At 39.2% G+C, this 19,931-nt stretch overlaps 1 protein-coding gene across 1 annotated transcript in view; it reads right to left on the reverse strand.

Moving 5' to 3' along the window:
• The window catches only part of LOC119649348 (cubilin homolog), a 62,015-nt gene that overhangs the window by 11,911 nt on the left and 30,173 nt on the right, over nucleotides 1-19,931 (reverse strand). Inside the window, exons 17-21 of the mRNA XM_038051456.1 lie at nucleotides 15,307-15,641; nucleotides 15,062-15,241; nucleotides 12,336-12,798; nucleotides 6,850-6,992; nucleotides 5,636-6,782 (exon numbers count right to left, since the gene is read on the reverse strand). Of these exons, the coding sequence (XP_037907384.1) occupies nucleotides 5,636-6,782; nucleotides 6,850-6,992; nucleotides 12,336-12,798; nucleotides 15,062-15,241; nucleotides 15,307-15,641 (2,268 nt within the window). The remainder of the gene's footprint in view (nucleotides 1-5,635; nucleotides 6,783-6,849; nucleotides 6,993-12,335; nucleotides 12,799-15,061; nucleotides 15,242-15,306; nucleotides 15,642-19,931) is intronic.

Below are 19,931 nucleotides of genomic sequence, written 5' to 3' on the forward strand. Positions count from 1 at the left end.
GGCATTATGAAGAAACTAATAGGTGGTGTCAATGTTACATATGAGGGTGAAAAATGTCGCGTGAGTCGAGGTACAATTTCGATAGTACTTCAGCCCCAAAGTGGACTCCGACAAGGCTTTATTCATTCTTGCTATCGTTGTTGTTTTTATCTGGAAGACCTGGAAGCTTCAATGAAGTACATATTACTCAAGCACCTTGACTGTGCCGTTGACACCTGCTTGTTCTCTTACCGAGTGCCAAATGGCTCTTCTGTTCAATTCCAACATCAAGTTAAGATTGTTTCTTGCCAAAGTTCTTTCAATACTAATATATAGGAGCAGCATATGGAAAGTGACCCCCCCTTTTACTCGAAAGTTTCAAGGCATCGGGGTATGGACTAGATACCAGTAGACGTGTTGATTAGACAGAGGAAGCCCACTTGGGAAGACCTAGAGAGAGTTATTTTTTTGGAATTGATAGCGGACCGGACCAATTGGAGAGAAATTTTTTGTCTCTTTTCTGGTTAACGGACCACTCATTTTGGGGTAACTCTCAAAGTTTTAAAAAACAGACGACTATGATATCGTTCAAGGCGGGGGCAACTCATCAGGCGCTGTTTCATCTCTGGGAGCAACGTTACACAATAAACAAGTAATTCTTTTATCGGCCGACTTAGAGTTGGACGTCTATGCGGTTTTTAAGGTGGATATATTCACACCCATATCGTGTTTGTGAATTAATATAAGTGACCAAGCAAGACCCTTAAACCACTTCGGGCACGTTGCTCTCAGGGCAAAGGTGAGGCAGCATCTGATGAGTTGCCTCTGGCCTGGACAAAACCCTGGTCGTTTTTTTCAACTTAGAGGCATTTGGAGAAAATCTGCGGGAACTATGAAATTTAGGTTGCTGGTTCGAGTGCACTCTGAAAACTGAATTGTTCGGGGGGAAAAAATGGTAAACTAACACCTTTGCCACTCCCGTCGTTGTTTATATTTTTGGTGTGACACTGTGGAGGAAGACAGTTTCAGAGTCTGTCGCTGACTGATAAAATTAGATTACACGCAGAATAAACCCGCCGAAAAGTTGAGGATCTCTGTCACACTTTTTGTTTAAGGATTGAGGGGTCCTAAGTCCGTGGACCAAAAAAAAGGGGGATTGAGTAGCTTCCCATTGGATCCGGTCCAATATCAAGTGCATCGGACTTAGGACTTTTCAATCCTTAAACAAAATATGTTCAGCTCTGGCCAAACTTTGGCCCAAAGTATGGGCGAATTTACGCTCCATATAATTCGCAGACATGTCGAATTATATAAAAGAGCATTCAACATCTGCGAACCGCTTCGGTCAAGCTATTCCCAGGGCAGAGGTGAGGCAGCGTCTGACGATTTGCCTCTGCCCTGGTAAGAAACTGTAAAGCCGTCTTTGCCTAATATTTCTCTGTCACACTGATTTGAAAAGATTTTAAACAATAATTTAGCAAGTTACATCTAGCTACCGTTATGGCAGATAATAAATTGTCTCCTTTGAACTTGAAAAGCAGAGAATGAGATCCCATGTCAAATATAACTTCAGTCGAGCGTAAGATTGCCTTGTGGAAAGAGAAACCCGTTTACGGGAGATAATGTTCTTTTTTACGAAACAGAGGCGCTCCTTACTTCTATTCGCAATACTTTGCTCATAACAAATAACTGTAAATGATATTTTCTACCAATTATCAATTGTATCTATAAAACTGCGTGCCGAACGTAAAGCAGTACTGACATCAGCCGTCATAATTTTGCCTGTAAGATTCTCCACTAGAACCTGTTGGAGTATAAGTTAGTGACAAGCTGCATATAATTCGAAATATAAGTTTGCCTCGCAGATAGTCTGGAGAATAAAAACTATTGTGGGTTGACCCCATTGCTAACGACCAAAATAACTTTTATACAAGCTCTAGTCAAAAATGATAGTAAGGGAAATCTTATACATGTACATATTTACAATTTCTTAGAAAGAAATTTGAAAGGCCATTGGTCTCGAAACCGATGGTTACTGCTAATTTTTTGTTAATATTAACTGACGTATAAGTTTTAAAGAGAGTGAGATAAAAATATTTAGAGGCCAGGCACAGGGCGTTTAAGAAATAAGTGTTCTTTATGGACACGACGATAGCTGAAGTTGATTTCCTGTAAGCGGCAGAAAAACAGCTAGATGACTCATAGGGTAAATTGAAAAACAAATCACCATTATTTCAATGTATCTTACGCTTATAAATCAGCAGTTGATTTAACAGCATTTCCTGGATTTGCACAATAAAAAGACATTGAGATTCTGGATTTGCTTGCATTTGTCCTTCGCGCTTACAAGCAATGGCGTAGACCTCTATTCCTCCCAAATTCAACACAGATCGCTTGCATGAACGTCCAGTAGTAGTTGAAATAATTTCCCAATTGCACAGAAAAGCGAGTGTTGTATGCCCTATCCACAAAAAAAGTTCACAAGTTGACATGCGAAAATTACAGAGGCATTTCACTACTCTGTACGTTCTATAAAATCTTCACTAAAATGATAGAGTGAAGAACTAACTTGCACGCCCGCAAGATGAATGGTGAACACAAAGGAGATTTTCGGACTGACAATGTCCTACATAACAGAGTCAATAATATCCTGACAGGTACGTTCAGATACGTTTGGGGCAAACTTCGGAATAAAGTAAGGAGATGGGCTGGTCAATCTGGCGTTGGAGCAACTGTGCATACTTAGGTGTATAACTGACGAAAGATGGAAATGAAGTAGACGAAATAAAACGCCCAATTCAACCATGAGTTGAACGAATAATTTGAAGACCTTGAAGTCTTCAGATTATTGAAACTTCGTAAATTGCAAAGGGATACCTAAAAGGGCCTTCAAAGGAAGAACAGAAAGACGAAGATCTATAGGAAAACCCCGAAAGCGTTGGGCAGGTTCTGTTGACGAACACAGCACATCATTGCTGGGATTTTGAAATTGGAGGACGCGATCGATGGATCAATATGGTTGGAGGAAGGATATCCTGAAGGCCAAGGCCCGAAATGGGCTGAGACCCTCGACGGCGACAACAGATTATAGAACAATGCGCCAAGAAATATTGATGTGCACTAAGGCACTGTCGAAAATAAGAGAGAGTAACGAACTGAAAGCTCACAAGTGTAACGAACTGACGATCGATAAGAATCCGCTCAAACACAATAGGCGATACAACAAAAGTGAATTTACAATTGCGCTGCTCAGTGAAGGAGAAGTTGCCATAAAAGTGATGATTTTGACGCCATATATTGCATCGCGAAAGAATTTGTGAGTGATCGTATGATGATGATGATTTTTAACCGCACTGTTCGCATCTGACTTAATCTAATATGACGAACAATTTGTATATTTGTGTACCGTTGTTCTTGGTAACTAAATATCACTTGACGTATTAAAAGCGCTAGTACTGCTTTGGCAAATGGTTGTCTCACGTGGAAGTTGGTCTTCTTCTTTTTTAGTCTTTGTCCCATTTAGCAGCGGGCTCGGCACGACTGGATCGAAAGAGCAATTTTTCTTAGTCATAGACTTGGTCCGGGTGGAGTCATGAGGCTCTCAAATCATCACTTAGTATATCAAGCCGTCATTGTTTAGGCTGGCCTTTTGGTCATTTCCCAGCGTCTTCGATGTTCAGTTTTCGTTAGCGCAAATTAGATGACCACACCATTCAAGACACCACTCTCGCAATTTTTACATGATGGATACAACTTTATATCGATCGTGGATATCGACACTGATCGGTCCGTCTGTTCTCAAAACCCTAGTTAAGAGAAATTATCAACGATCTCAAAGTTGTAGTTTCTTTGTTTTTTGGTGTTGACTATGACACTACTCAGTCTTGCAATCACTAATGTGCAGCGCAAGATCTTGCGTCACCTGCTCGATCCGTATAAAGGCAGTTTGTAGATCTGGTTATTATTCAGCTAATTTCTATATCGTCAGCATAGGCCAGTAATTAGAGTTTCAAACAAAAACTTATTTTTTACTGAGTTAAGATGGCTAATCGAATGTTTCTCGTAGTTTTTAATAGCATTGGTTACTAAATAATGTAACATAAGCAACGCTTTTGAGACGCAAAATTGGCTTGCATAACCATTGAGAGTGACTCAACTATCCGTTTCCGCACGATTGAAAAACATAGAAATGAATAAAAACCAAGGAAATTTTTCATTTGCGGGTAACTAATTCAAAAGCAATGGAAAAATGCTCTATAGATCGGATTGTGATTAAAAATGGGAAGAATATTCTGTGACAACAATAAGAAGAAAAAGAAGATTATCGCTGATCAATAGTTGCCATAGATATCATGATTAATACTAAAGTTGGCTACACATGTTTCGAAGATCATGCTTTGTATTTGCAGAAAAAACGATATTATGTACTATAAGCTGCTGTAATCTAGACAATCGATATTGGCTACAATTAATTTGTTTTAGCCGTGTGCTGCGAAAAAAACGGCCGAGCAAAGTTATTCTTCCTTATGATTTGTTCCCAGAACTAACTAAACTAGGAAGCAAACCAATGGGGAAACCAGAAGCTGGACGCTCTTTGTAGTTTTCTTATATTAAAAATTTTCAATGTACGTTTTTCTATTCGTACACAGCTGAAAATTCACGCTTAGGACCTACACACATACACAGTCATTTATATAACATATATCTCGAAAAATTGAAACTGACATTCAAATAACCAAAAAAGCTAGAAAAGGGGGCTCTGGGCTCTCCTAATCTTAGACAGTTCACTTTACTGTAGCACTCATATAGGTACATATATCACCATACATATATGTTGAACATATTTGAGGTATGATGTCTTAGCGACAGTAAATTTACACAAAGGTAGCGACTCAAATCTCACTGGTGGCAGAGGGATTTGTATCATCGACTCAGCTCTGAATAAGTACCTGAGTCAAATCACGGTAATAATCATGGGCGAGCGCAATGCTGGCCACATTGTCTCCTAGTGTACCGTTACTGCTTTGAATGAAGTGCATTAACACGCTTCAAGTTCTAGATCAAATTACATTGTTAAACCAGTTGTTACAGACAGACAGATAACAAATCGATTTTAATAAGGTTTGGCTTTACAGAAAAGCTAAAAAAATAAGATAACAGATGTAGCCGGAATGAGGAATGTAAGCTAGGTATCTTTAGTTATGTACTTGAACAGGAAACCACATCTTATTCCAATTCAAACCACCGGTATATGATACAAAAAACATGGGCTCACAAGCAGCGAAGATATGATTCGTCATCTGTTACAACACAAAGTAACCTAAAAAATATTTCGGAAACTTGGCTGGCAAAAATTAAAGTGGCTGTGATTTGATTCCTTTCATATTAGCCGTACAGACATTATAGGCTTCAGTTGAAAAATTTAATATTTAAAGATAAGGATAGAAGAAAAAAAATATATATTTACGTAGAAATTTAACATATCCCTTTGTAGGAATAAATTAACTATTTTTATTTATTTTGATTCTGGGAAAATTTAATTCGAATCGATTGCTTCCTCATCTATCACTTCAAATAGTCGTTCAACAATTTCGGCATCAGCCTTCTAGTATTATAACTGTATCTCAAATAAAATTTAAATAATTTCATGAATTACCTGTTGAAAATATACCGCCCGGGTTGCTGCAATACACTCCTTTCAAATTTGATAATCTGGTAGCCCCATCAAACACTTCTAAATATTCGTCCTGGCAATTGTGCTTTCTTGACAAATCAAATCGTGGATTGAACGTAACATTGATTGATTTTGTACTAGGAGCTTGGATTATCCACGTACATTCTGTGTATGGATTGGGGATGTTTGGGTAATTTGGTGTCATTATAGTTGCAGTACTGTTTTCATTCGATAGCACTATATCTTCTCCGCATTGATCTGATACTTCCTTGTAAAGTAGTACCCAGTCAACGCGACTTGCGTACATATTAGAAAACGTAATAAAAGCCCGATTCGATGAGGTCAATGGAATGCTGTAATTATTAACATTAAGTAAATATTTGCCTATGCCCAAAGGGGGCGAGTGTTCATCTAATCCATTGCGAATGTTTATGTATGATTGGAGGTCTAATTCACGCCTACTAGTGACTTTGAGTTGAAACTGAATTTTCTTTCCGGGCCGAACATGCACTTTCCATTCGCATTTCATTGTGAAGACTCTTAACAATTCCGATCGGATTTCACCTTGCGGTTTCGTTAACTCACTACCACAGACTGCTGCCACTTGTGCACTGAAACCAGTGAGATTACCTGTAGGATCGGTGTGGAAATGAACTTTTAAATGCGGAGTTCCTTGTATAACATCAATCCCTGAATGATCCGCAGAGGAGCAAATTTTTTGCTCAGACTTCCAATTTTTCATATCTGCGCTGGAAAAGATTTCAACATAATCGGCCATACAATCCATAGTGGGCTCTAAGTTGATTTCTTTAAGTGTAAACAGGGCGTGGAAGCCTTCAACTGCAGTTAGAATCCATTCACAGTTGACATTATTTTCATAACCAAATGGATATCCGGGAGATTGGAGATAAATGAAAGTTTTCTCAGGAAGGAAAATTGTTCGTTCACCGCAGGATTTGTGGTGGGTTTCGTTTCGGGGTTTTCTTAAGACTGCTTCCCAGTCGAAAATGAAGGGCTTTAGTTCCTCTTGATTGGTGATGATAAAGAGGACACTAGTTGAGGATGTTATTTCTCCGGTATCTTGTGTCAATGTGAGCTCGTAAGCAGTTTCATCGAAACCATCGAATATCTATGAATACAATGGCGTAATAAATATTTCTGGCAGTTTTACCTTAATAAAACATTTCAGATATTACCTGCAGTCCTTGAATATATTCTTTTACATAGAGAAATATTACATTGCCTGGAGAGACCACAATACGCCATTTGTAAGATTCGTCTCTTCCCAGGGGAGGTGACTGAATACGTCCTCTGGTTCCATTTATTTCGTTGTACTGACCTGGAATGACAATTTGTTGATAACAATGAAATAGTAGAAATTTGTTAAATATCTGGGAAATTTTGGCATAGAAAGCTTGGCACATATAGAGAAGGTGGCAAGCGTTTTTCCGATTTTGCCGTCACTCACGATCTTGTATTTATCAATACACAGTTTGTTAAACGGTTGTTTCATTTTCCTAGGTAGCAAAGCCGTTCTCTATGAAACCATCGCACCTCAATATTTCGATTTCGCAAGAAAGAAATTATTTCACTTACGCGGCTGGCATCAAACAAAGAATAAGATCTAACACGCGGCCCAACCGCTTCGAAATTAAGATATTCAAATGAAGGTCAATGGGAGGAAATACACCTATCAAAAGTTCCCCGTCGATAAAACGCTGGTCAAATGATAAATCTATAAGAAGGCCAATCAGAAACGAAGAAAGCGATCGCTGTTACCCAAACCGCCCACTACAAACCTCTTTACGATAAGCTGGACACCCGGCACGATAAAGATCAAAAGCTAATATCATCATGCACTTCCAACACCAACCGACGAATCGCGATGGATAGAGAGCAAAAATACTGCGAGCAGATTCTATGAGGAGAATTTCCTCATCCACCACTTCCGTAAGCGTTGTCGACACCTAAACACCTGTCAGCACTACACAGAATGAATAAAAATGAGGAAAGCAACAGAGTCTGAAAATATCACAGGTGAGCTTTGAAAAACGCTGACAAAGTGGGTTCTTCAATCGCACTTTTGTGGAGGATAGAGCACCATCTAACTGGCAAAACCCACGACCGTTCCAATATAGAAACAGAAAAGTGGTCCAGGAAGACGTTCCGTTTACCGATTTTTGAACGTATCCTTGCTAACCGCATTTTTGACATTGTATAAGTTTTCGCGAGGAGCTGGATTTGTTAAAAATCACAGATTTACAACACAAACATCGCACTATCTACACTACATCCCTAGCTCTAGAACATATGCTATACAAACTCGTCTGGTATCAGCAACACCCTCTACTAGTGGAACTCGTGCACTGGGTTAAATTCCTCTACCACGATCTAAAGAATAAAGTTCATATTGACGAAGTTCATCACTATCTTATTCCACTTCTATTTGTTTTTGTGGTGGAGACGGTGCATCCAACGTTCTGTTCCCTATACGTTGCTTTATGCAGGTGATCAATTCCTAGGGTCTTATAACAAAACTGATTTTGAGCAACTTATCCAAAAGTGGAATGTGTGATGAGCATACATAGCACGGTCTCTGACTCAATCTGATTGCCACTACTGCTCTCTATGGTTCAGAATCCTGTGAACGGGTCGTCAAGATAATGGAGATGCAGATGTTGCGTTGGATTAGTGGCGTAACATGCTATTATCACGTCCAAAATGATGACATCTGCAATCAATATTGGGTTGACCCATCATAGAAAAATTTCGAGAGAGGCGCCTTCGATGGTATAATCTTTTAATTAGTGCTGACGAAGACTCGCTAGCTAAGATTGGAACAGAGAAGTGGTTGGGAAACGACCAAAGGCTAACTGAATCAGCAGTGATTCGCCTAGACGAGCCAATCTCGCTATTGAACGAGACAAAAGCTAAAGAGAAAGGAGAAAGAAGATTAAAACTTTGATTCCTACTTTACAAGCAAAATTTACAAGATAGGTAAATCGGAGTTTTTTACGGAAAGAGACGCAAAGGTGATAGCGTACAAGGAAATGAGCTATCAGTTCTCAGATGGCTTTCGTATTTTAATGAAATGATTGAGCTTTTAAGTGCCTTTGGTGCATTCACTGAATTCGCGGACATTACAAATCAAGCATTATTTTGGAAAGTTTCGTACAAAGGACATATTTCAAGTAGTTTTATTGGTCGTCATAATATTGAGCTTCGCTCGGCATAAAGGATACATATGCAATAAAAAAACATCAACCCTTTTGGTTGTCGTGCGAGAAAAAATTAATTAAATTTAATCAATTTAGTTAATTATTCATTGGTTTTTCCTATAATTCAGCGTACCGCTGTATATGTTCCCTAAGTATGCGAAAATATATTGAAATAGATTACTTAGTGGATTTCGAAAATCGTTACTGACGTCGTTTTTCCTCCCAAATAAGTAATGTTACTATCTGACTGTTATTACTTTTATGTCCGACTCCTCTTAATCCTCCCAAAAACATAAGAGTTTGATTTGAGACTGACTTGAAATTATGTTGTTTTTTTTTGTTTGCAATTTTGAAAGTGTAATTAAGTATTTGCGATAATTGCCACGCGCAAACCATGAAGATCCACCCTAGGCCCATTACAGTTTGTGGAATTGATGACTATGTATACTTTTCGTATCGCATGCATATCTGTAGTTAAGCCATATGATGCACACAATGCAATGCCACTTGGTAAATATACTTATTGCAAGATTCAAGAGTTCAGCATGTGGAAAATCATATATCGTATTATTGCTATTTTTTTTGTGGTAAGTGACGTTTTGCGTGAAGATGACGAAATGTCAACAATCAATCGTAAAGACGTGGCAAATGTATGTGACAACTATATTAGTTAAATTCCTTGCGCAAAGTGCCATGACAATTTCACAATTTACTCAATGTACAAAATCTACACTAGTAGAAACAACCTTGAAAGATTTCCTTCTCATCGTAGAATAGAGAAGTTATACACTAGTAGAAACAACCTTGAAAGATTTCCTTCTCATCGTAGAATAGAGAAGTTATAAAGGCAGTGCCTTTGTTTTCTACAGTTCATTTAATTAAAACTATTAAACTAAGTTTCATCATCATTTCATGATGAAATCCGCGCACGGTTGTTGTTAGCCAACAGATCCTATTTCAGCTTACAAAAACTGTTCCGCTCGAAACGTCTCACCATAGGGTCAAAACTTTTACTGTACAAGACAATGATCTTGACAGTCCTAATGTATTCCTCGAAGACTTGGATTCTTAGCAAGAAAAATTGCGAACTCTTGGCTGCGTTCGAGAGAAGAATTCTCCAAAAAATTGTTGGCCTCCTACATAAGGATAGACGATTCCGTAACCTACATAACGACAAAATCGATGAGCGATACCATGACCGTCAGGTTGTGGATAAAATCCGGCTCAATAGGTTACGGTGGGCGGATCACTTAATCCGTATTGATGAGGATGACCCAGCCCGGAAAGTTTATAAGGGCAATATCTATGGTATAAAAAGAAGCCGAGGCAGACCCTGCCTAAGATGGCGCGATGGCGTAGGTCAGGACGCCAGACAGCTTTTAGAGATATCGACTTGGTGAACCTCGGCGCAAAATCAGGATGTCTGGAGTTCCTTATTAAGTCAGGCCTAGACCGGATACCGGTTGCTGCACCGTTGATGATGATGAAAATAGGTTTCCGGTTATACTGTAGATTTATTATTCGCATACACGTTTTCGAACACAACTTTAGCACTGAAGAAGGAAAATAGTGCCCATCCACCCGCTCCTTTTTTTCTTACAAAGAAGTTCTTCGCTATTTGAAGTCGAAAATTTGACCGGAGACAAAGTATTGGGGACAGTCATTCCAATCGGATGTTCGCCTCAACCAACATCTTCTTTCTGACAGTGAAGAAAATATGTCTTTTGACATTAGAAATGAGAAAGAGCGAAATATTGGGGACAGCAAGGCAAAGCACCTCGCTATCTAATAGGCGCTATCCCCGCTTCATAGACCCGATACGGAAGTAGGAACGTTTTACTCTTCACCCTTATTTCTTGCTTTTTGGGTATGACCAGGCATAGTACCTCACCATAATCTTTCATTTGTAATCAAATACTTGCAGAGTATCAGTTTCTTTCTCGCCACAAAAACAAAGGGCGTAAGTTAAGAAAGGAATTGCCTTTCAAATAAAGGCAAGGAAAGACAGCGCCTTATTGGCACAACAATTCAGCCCCCAGCTGACAAGGTCCATAAGAGAGGCCCCTTACGAAACCTAAAGCCTCAAACACAACATTAACGAAGATCGGAAGGCCAAGACAATTTCCAATGCCTGGACGCATCTAAAGCAAAATTTGGGATACTTCCTTTGCGAGGTGTACACTGAAGCCTCAAAACAATGCCCAGCACTTGCATGTTAAGTTACTTCGGAAAAGATGGAATGCTCTAAAATTTAGGGTAGGAATGAGGCTCACAGAAAATCGCGTGTAAACCAAACTTTGGAAAACGAAGTCAAGTGCACATGAAATCTAGCCGGGAACAAAAACGAAAAACTAATGCATCCCCATTCGACACAGCAAAACGAAGTTGGGAGCTGGAAAAGGCTATTTTTTAAAAATTCAATTAGACGGTGCCTAACGAATTTATGCCCTGAACTTAACGTAGGTAGTTCTTTTGGTCTCGTCAACCTACCATACACACGAAAATTCCCAAGCATTGGCGGACGGAAAATGCCAATTTTCCACGTTAATTCCATCGCATTGAGAATTTTCTGGGCAACTTCAATATTTTTTGCATTTCAACAAGTTTACCGCGTTCCTTTTATACGATGAGAACTCTAATCCGTTGATTTCTCCGGTTGCTTCCGAAGCATTTACGGTCCTTTCCTCGAACATTGCAGTTTCAACAACAACAATTTTAAGTCATGGCGAGGGTTCAGCTATCTTACAGTAATATATAAAGTCAAAAATTAGAATCTTCCAAATCCAGAAAAGCGGAATTGGGGATAAATCACGGGAATTTTTAGTGGTGAGGATATCGTAAGTTCGGGGGAATTTTTAGCCTCTCTTATGAACGCATTTCGAATGAATGACTGATCTATCATTTTAGATGTTTTTATCAACTTTGATTTGTTTGTGCCCTCAGAAATATGATTGTCTTTTTAATTGTCCTAAAGTACAATGCATGCATTCATCCAATAATTGGGGTAAATTTATACATGATTGGAAACCACTTAAAGCTGGTGTAACGGTGTACTACAGGATTACGGTATAATGTAGGAGGCAATGTGGTCAGCATTGCGCTTGCCCGAGATTATTACCCTGATTTGACTCAGGTACTCATTCACAACTGAGTCGACTGGTATCCGACATCAAATCACGATACAACTCTCGCTGTCACCAGTGAGATTTGAACGGCAACCTTCCGTACGACAGCCTTGTGCTCTAACCACTCAGCTATCCGGACTCGAATAAAAACTGACATGATAAATACAAAGTATGTATCCAATACAATATACGTCATCAATGATTAAATTCGAAAAGTTTTATACTTAACGGATGTGTACGTTAATAATTAATTAATATAGAAGTGTGATTAAATATATTCTACTACTATTAAATCATTCTATGAAGAAACACCTAAGCAGTTACATTCAAAAACTTTACCATAACTATATGACACCAGAAAGCCTTTTCCCACTGATTTTTCGTCGCTTCGGAATTTTATCCAAACTGAATTGGAACTAACTAGCGCCGTGGGCAATGTGTTGCTGCAAAACAGTCCTAGCAGTTTTCCTGTTGAATTCCCTTCTCGTACTTCTATGTAGTCTTCGTTGCAATGTTCAGAGTATGGAATTTGCATATCAAGGAAAGATAGCTCTAAACTGTTACCCGGTCGACATTCGATAGTCCATATACATTCAATATTTGCAGGATACGTGTTCGGGTAAAGCGGTGAAGCAATCTTTCCTCGAAGAGAGTCAAATTTTCCACCGCAAGCGTTCTCAAATGCGGTATATGTCGCTGTAAATGTTCCGCTTGGTAGAATTACAGAAAAATCAGAATCGTCGGTGATAATAGGTGGCGGGTGATCATTACAGAAATTTATCGGCCCAGATGAAAGGTTGATCTGAAAATAAAAAAAAAATACAGTTGAGAAAATCAAAGAGCATATGTTTTTTGCGACAGTTTCATAATGATTCCTACTATTTAGAGAGCTCTAGCTTCCTGAGGTGGTAGTTTAACCTGCAATGACTTTTGAGTATTTCACTCCTAATGCTCTTCTTGGCGAAGTTTCAATAATCCTGCGGAAGATTTGGTTATATCCCTCCATGGCCACCCTGGACAGAAACATTCTTGGTAAGTTCGTGCAGTATAGTCCCCCAAACCGATCCTCTTCGTCCCTTATTCTTATAACCTGAACCCTTTCTGATTTCCTGGAAGAATTCTGGCCCATATAGTGGTACCTTTGACAAGGTGTTCCTGATTCAATTGTGGATAAGACATTCTGTATTTCTGCATGCGATGTGTTGTCGAAAGTACCTTCCACATCCAGAAATGCACTCAGACCTACTTCCTTGATGTCTACTGCATCACGCAATACATCCGCTTAAAAGTTCCCACTGCCGCAGCAGAGCGAAGTTGTCTCTATCGTGTGAACTTATTGCACATTAAGCCAGCATAAAACGTCAGTATTACATTGAAGTGAATATTTGGACATATACGATTCATATACTCTATAATGTAACGGTTTTTAATTTCTTTGTTAATTCAATTGAATTTATTATTTTTGTCAGTTAAGTAATTTTGGTGCAGAAAGTGGTGGAATTATTATTTGACACGTGTGCGATTTCAACCCTAGAAACAAGCAGCGTCATTGCACAACAATTAGGGAAAGGGCTGCGCATTATGTTCAGTTTTCTTTCCAGCTCTGTCATTATTCCCTTCAGAAAAAGACTGTAGCAATCATATTTCCACCTACGTTATAATTCTGGTTGGTAACTGCCCCATCAAAAAGAGACCATTGGTATTCATTGAAGAGATTATCGAGATCAAGACTAACTACCAGCATATTCGACTCAAGTAATAACTAATGAGTTGGCAAGAAGTTTTTTACCGACTTTTGAGAAAAATACGTTTGAGCTTATGGGATTTAAACTTGATCGACTACTTAGTAGTAATCTCAAGACGATATGCCACGGTTAAACTTCGTGTGATCAGTGGCCATCATTATTTCCTATGAAGGCTAGCTATTTGCAAATTTTGAAATTCTCTTGCTATCGAAAATTCGATATAGGGATAGGATAAGGAATGACGTCACTTCTATGACCGAAAACTGTTTTCAACTAGTTTTTGGAATGTATGCAAGCTCTTCGACAATTTATGCTATGGACACCTGTTTTGGACAGTTGCTGACGGCTATCATAACGTACAAGACTGCAAGATGCTGGTCCAAGTTAAGGAGCATCACAATTGTGGAGTACCCACGGAGATTTCCGCTATAGAGGAGAAGAATGCTTTTTTTCTGGAAAAGATGCAGAAGGTGGTGTTTCACATTGCCAGGAACCGATATCTATGGCACGTAGTTGTGGTTGGCGTGTTATGGTGGATTTTAACAAAATTTAAACTTGTTGATTGAGATAGAAAAAGGGCAATGGTAAGTATTTGTTTTGATGATTGCAGCTTGATGTTAGTCGGGAAATCGTAAGCTTGATGCTGTAGATATGAAAGGTTTTGAATTTTCTTGACAGTTCTATCTCTACTTAGTTGAAAATTTAATTGTGTACTATTTTTCCCTTTTACTCAACTAAATTTGCGTTGGAATTTGGGTGCACAGCAGGAGTTCCTCATTATTTAGAAAGCACGTAGAAGTTCACTTTATTGACACCTCACTCCCTTAATTTTCAACCGACGGCTTAGGAGGTAGACAATTCACACGAAACTGATAACTTTGGCCCTTCGTAATTATGAGATTTATACGGAACTTTTTCTCCTAGCATTAACGTAAGGAGGTTTTCCTGTCGATTTAAAAAATCTGGCAATATATTATTATTAAGTTTATTTGAGCAGATACCGGAATGGGGGTTGAGGTTTAGATTTTATATAGGCACATTACTTTGATTTTTTTCAGATTTTTAGATTGAGTAGTTTCCGCCTCATTTGATACTCCATGCGGATATATGTGTATTTAGAGTAAATCGTTTTACACCCCTCCATATGTAGGCAGATTCTTTAAACTCTACCTAACTTCATGCCATTCACTGTATACATGGGATTTCATAGTTAGTCGAGACAGATGTCATAGACATAAAATTGATTTTAAAAAGGCTTTATTTTACACAAAACCTAAAAAAATCACTGTATAAACAGGTTATGGAACAAGAACAACTTACCACGAAATAGCTTTGCAGAGGATCCTTTGAAGCAGCTGGTTCACAATTTGCTTCAGTTACTGTCAAAACGATTTTCGAACTTGGGTCATCATCACGTAACCTATAGGTGCAAGATTTCTGGTTGATTCTTTTCTTAATTACTCCAACACCAGGTCCGACTTGAATTTCCTTCATACATAGCTGCACAAATAAGCGTATATAAAATATTAAACTCTTGAGTGGATGTACATGAAAAAAATAGATACCGATTCGTATTGTAGTTTGAATCCTTTTTTCACAATTGCTTTATTCGTTTTCATTACAACCTTTAACGTGTGTGTGCCCAACATATCAATATTATAAACTGAAGGAGCCGATCCGCATATTTTATTTTTCAGTTCTTCTTCACCATTGCTCATTCGGTAAAAAGCTATGTAATCGTTAGTGCAGTTCGGGCTAGATTCAAGATCGAGGTCTAAGAACTCCAATCTTATTTTATTGAAGTTAAGGAACCATTCGCAGTAAAGATTATTGTCATAATTCTTCGGATAGTATGGTGAGTACAATGTCCCGCTGGGTGCTTGAAGTATGCCCCCGCATTCTGAAAAAAAGTAGAAAATTCATTTGAAAAGCTGAGAGTTAACTACTTTTCACGAGGATGCAAGGAAGTTATAATTAAAAAATTGAAACAATTAGTTTATTATTACTGTTCACCAGTTGAACATTTCTCCACCTAATGAATAGTATTTTCAAACGAAATGTTGTCTCTTAGTTTCTGGTGTGCAAGTCTGAGAATCATTTCATTTAAACTTTCTGTTGAAGCATCTCGATAGTGAAACGGCGTAACACGAGGAGTTGTATAAAGAAAAAGATTGAGTTATGGCAGATTTTAGAATGGCACAACATCCTTAAAATGACATGCACTGCATCTCAAATGTCTACTCTCACGAACTTATTTAAGGGAGGAAAGAGAGCCTGGATCGATCGTGGACAACCAGCGACATGATTAGCGAAACCAAGTCAGTCCGGGAAGAAACTTATGTTGTGTGTTTGGTGAGGCCAAACAGCGAAGCGGTAAATATTGATCGTTGCCGACTACAAATGACGAACTTGAATCAAGCCTAGGTCCAAAACTGGCATAATTGGCAACAAGATACAGAAAAGTAATTCTATTGCATAATAATGTATTACCACACATGGAAAAGTCCGTCGAAGATCAGTTGGTAGTTCTTGGTTGGGAAGTGGTACTCCACCTGCCACGTTCACCCGATTTGGGCCCCTCGCACTATCATTTCTTTTCTTCAATGTGTACATCTTATGTGAGCAATTCTTTACGCGCGTCTTTCCATTCGTACATAACAAAGAATGCTAAATATTCCATCATATATTGCTAAACTTTAAAATATGCATACATATTAAAGACATGAATATACATATTAAAGGCATAAATATTGTTCTCATCCTGAATAAACAAACATTACCTACCGTGTATATACATGTACGTATATTTACGCAACTAAATTGATCTAACGCATCTTCACGCATTTCCACTTTAGTCTGTGCATAAAAGTATATATACGCATATGTACGTAAATTAAATATCGATAGAACTAATGTGCGGTTGGATAGGTTTTGAGAGGCACTTTTCGTGCCACACATTTTGCACCTCCACTCACCTATGTTTTACCCAGTATCGGAAATATCAGATCCGGAAAGTACAAATTGAGCCCATTTATTTGATACCCCAATTTATGGCAATGTCGTCGGTCCTGTCGCTCTCTATGGTTCTGAATGTTGGCCGACTATAAAAGACAATGAATGACGTCTTGCGGTAATGGAGACGAAGATATTTCGTTGGACTAGTAGCATGACACGTTTTGATCACATCCAAAATAAGGATATCCACGAACGATATGGAGTTGCATCGATCGTGGGAAAATTGCGAGAGGCGTCTTCGATGGTGTGGTTGCGTAATTCGTGCTAACGAGAATTCGCTCGCCAGGATTGGTCTGAACATCGAAGTCGATGGAAAACGAACAAAAGATCGGCCAAAACAACGGTGGCAGATCAGGCATTTGATACAACCAAATGGCCAAACCGATCATGATGAGCTGACCCCACTTATGAATGGGACAAGGGCTGAAGAAAAAGTAGAAGATGACTATATTCTGTGAAAAAAAAATGTACACCTCCTTTTCGCCCTTAAATCCATCGCAAAATGATTAAATGTAAAGGGATTCACAGACCACATGTTCTCACCAACTTCCGTACCAATAGCTTCACCCGTTTCGGAATAAATCGGCTGACCCAGACATTTTGTTTCCAAAAAAAAAAAACAAGTCGGGAAACGGAAGCTGGACGCTTCAGGTATAAAAAGTTTTGTGTTTTCCTATGTGAGGAGCGATGAGTGCATAAAAGTTCCGTGAAGATCCCCTTCGCTCTCTATTTTTGAGAAAGCCATTTAAATAAATAATTTGATAAAAATTACTGTATTGATAATGGTCAACCTTATGCGCTTCACACTCGCAGTTTAACATTATTAGTAAATGTGAAGGATTTAACAAAGATACAAACAAGTCGGGAAACCGGAAGATGCACGCTTCAGGTATGAAAGGTTTTGTGTTTTTTGAGAATATTCACATTCAGTATTGGCGCGAAAGTTTTACCAACAAGTCAGGAGGATGAAACTTTATACACCTCGATGCTCATCCTGCCGAGACAAAGAGGGAAATCTGATTTCCGACAGAATGGGCATATTGGAGCGATGGGTTGAGTACTTTGATGAGCTACTGAACAACCAGAACATCGGCGAGTTGGAGGTCCCGCAAACTGAAGACGATGGACAAATACTGCCACCACCAAGTTTAGGAGAAACAGTCCGTGCAATTCATCGGCTAAAAATTCATGTCGCCAGGAGCCGATGAAATTACAGCCGAATTGGTTAAATATGGAGGCGACCAGTTACAGCAAGTGGTTCATCTACTTGTGTTCAAGGTATGGGACAGCGAATCAATGCCTGACGATTGGCAACGAGGCATTATCTGTCTCATACATAAAAAGGGAGATATCACACAGTGCAGCAATTATAGAGGTATCACGTTGCTGAGTACCATCTATAAGATATTCTCCACTATCTTGCTAGGCCGGATAGCCCCATATGCCCAGAACATCATTGGTCCATACCAAAGAGGCTTCACTCCAGGCAAATCAACAACAGATCAGATTTTCTCTCTGTGGCAAGCCATGGAAAAACTGTTGGAATATGGACAACAGTTGCACCATCTTTTCATCGACTTTAAAGCCGCCTATGATAGCATAGCCAGGGTAAAACTGTACACGGCCATGAGAGAATTCGGTATCCCGACGAAATTAATGACTGACTAGGCTGACCCTGACCAATGTGCGAGGCCAGATAAAAGCAGCAGGATCACTCTCAAGAGGTACGATCCTCTTCAAGTCCACCCAACTACTGGCTTATGCTGACGATATCGACATCATGGGAAGAACCATCCGAGATGTACAAACTGCCTTCATCCAGATCAAGCAGGCGGCGCGAGATCTTGGGCTGCACATCAATGAAGGCAAGACAAAATATATGGTGGCAACGTCAGCACCGAAGACGAATCAACCAACAACATCAAACCGCACTGGTCAAACACAAACACGAAGAAGAATAAGGATAGGAGAATACAACTTTGAGACCGTTGACAATTTCTCCTATCTAGGGTCGAAAATCACAACCGATAATAACTACGATGATGAAATCCGCGCACGGTTGTTGTCAGCCAACAGAACCTATTTCAGCTTACAAAGACTGTTCCGCTCGAAACGTCTCACCGTAGGGTCAAACCTCTTACTGTACAAGACTATGATCTTGCCAGTCCTCATGTATTCCTCGGAAACTTGGGTTCTTAGCAAGAAAAATTGCGAACTCTTGGCTGCGTTCGAGAGAAGAATCCTCCGAAGAATTTTTGGCCTCCTACATGAGGATGGACGATTCCGTAGCCTACACAATGACGAAATCTATGAGCGATACCATGACCGTCCGGTTGTGGATAAAATCCGGCTCAATAGGTTACGGTGGGCGGGTCACTTAATCCGTATGGATGAGGATGATCCCACCCGGAAAGTCTATAAGGGCAATATCTATGGTAGAAAAAGAAGACGAGGCAGACCCTGCCTAAGATGGAGCGATGGCGTGGGTCAGGACGCCAGACAGCTTTTAGGGATATCGAATTGGTGGACCTCGGCGCAAAACCGGGATGTCTGGAGTTCCTTATTAAGGCAGGCCTAGACCGAATACCGGTTGTTGCGCCGTTGATGATGATGATTGAATTTGCAAGGAGGCGACAAATTTGACCTATTATAGTTTTCTTAGTAATAGTGCGATTTCCACCAAATTTGGTAGAATTATGCTCCATACTATACCCTACATTATTACAATGATAATGAAAATGAGTCCTGTCTCATTTTAAGTGTGTACATTCGGATTCCTTACTCGAGTACTTTACAATTCACGTCAAAACTAATAAAAACCTTAACAAGTCGGGAAACCGGAAGCTGGGCGCTTCAGGTATGAAAGGTTTTGTTTGCTTCTTGTGTGAGTATATTTGAGTGTAGAACTATCCCATTTGTACGTATCCTGTTAAGAATATGCATTTAGCATGTCAGGTTTACTACTTCGGGTTGTAAATTTACACGGTAAAGGCAAATTTGAGCTACTGTAACTTTGTTACTAATAGTATGATTCTGATCAAACTTGGAGATAATATGCTTCATATTATATTTTATACTACTACCAACTTTTATAACTCTGAGATAAACTTAAGGGGGGTTTTACTCAATTTTCCCAAAAATATAGTAATATACTATTATTAACGTAATTTGAACA

Source organism: Hermetia illucens, chromosome 2 (assembly GCF_905115235.1).
Source record: "Hermetia illucens chromosome 2, iHerIll2.2.curated.20191125, whole genome shotgun sequence".
NCBI classification, from domain to species: domain Eukaryota; kingdom Metazoa; phylum Arthropoda; class Insecta; order Diptera; family Stratiomyidae; genus Hermetia; species Hermetia illucens.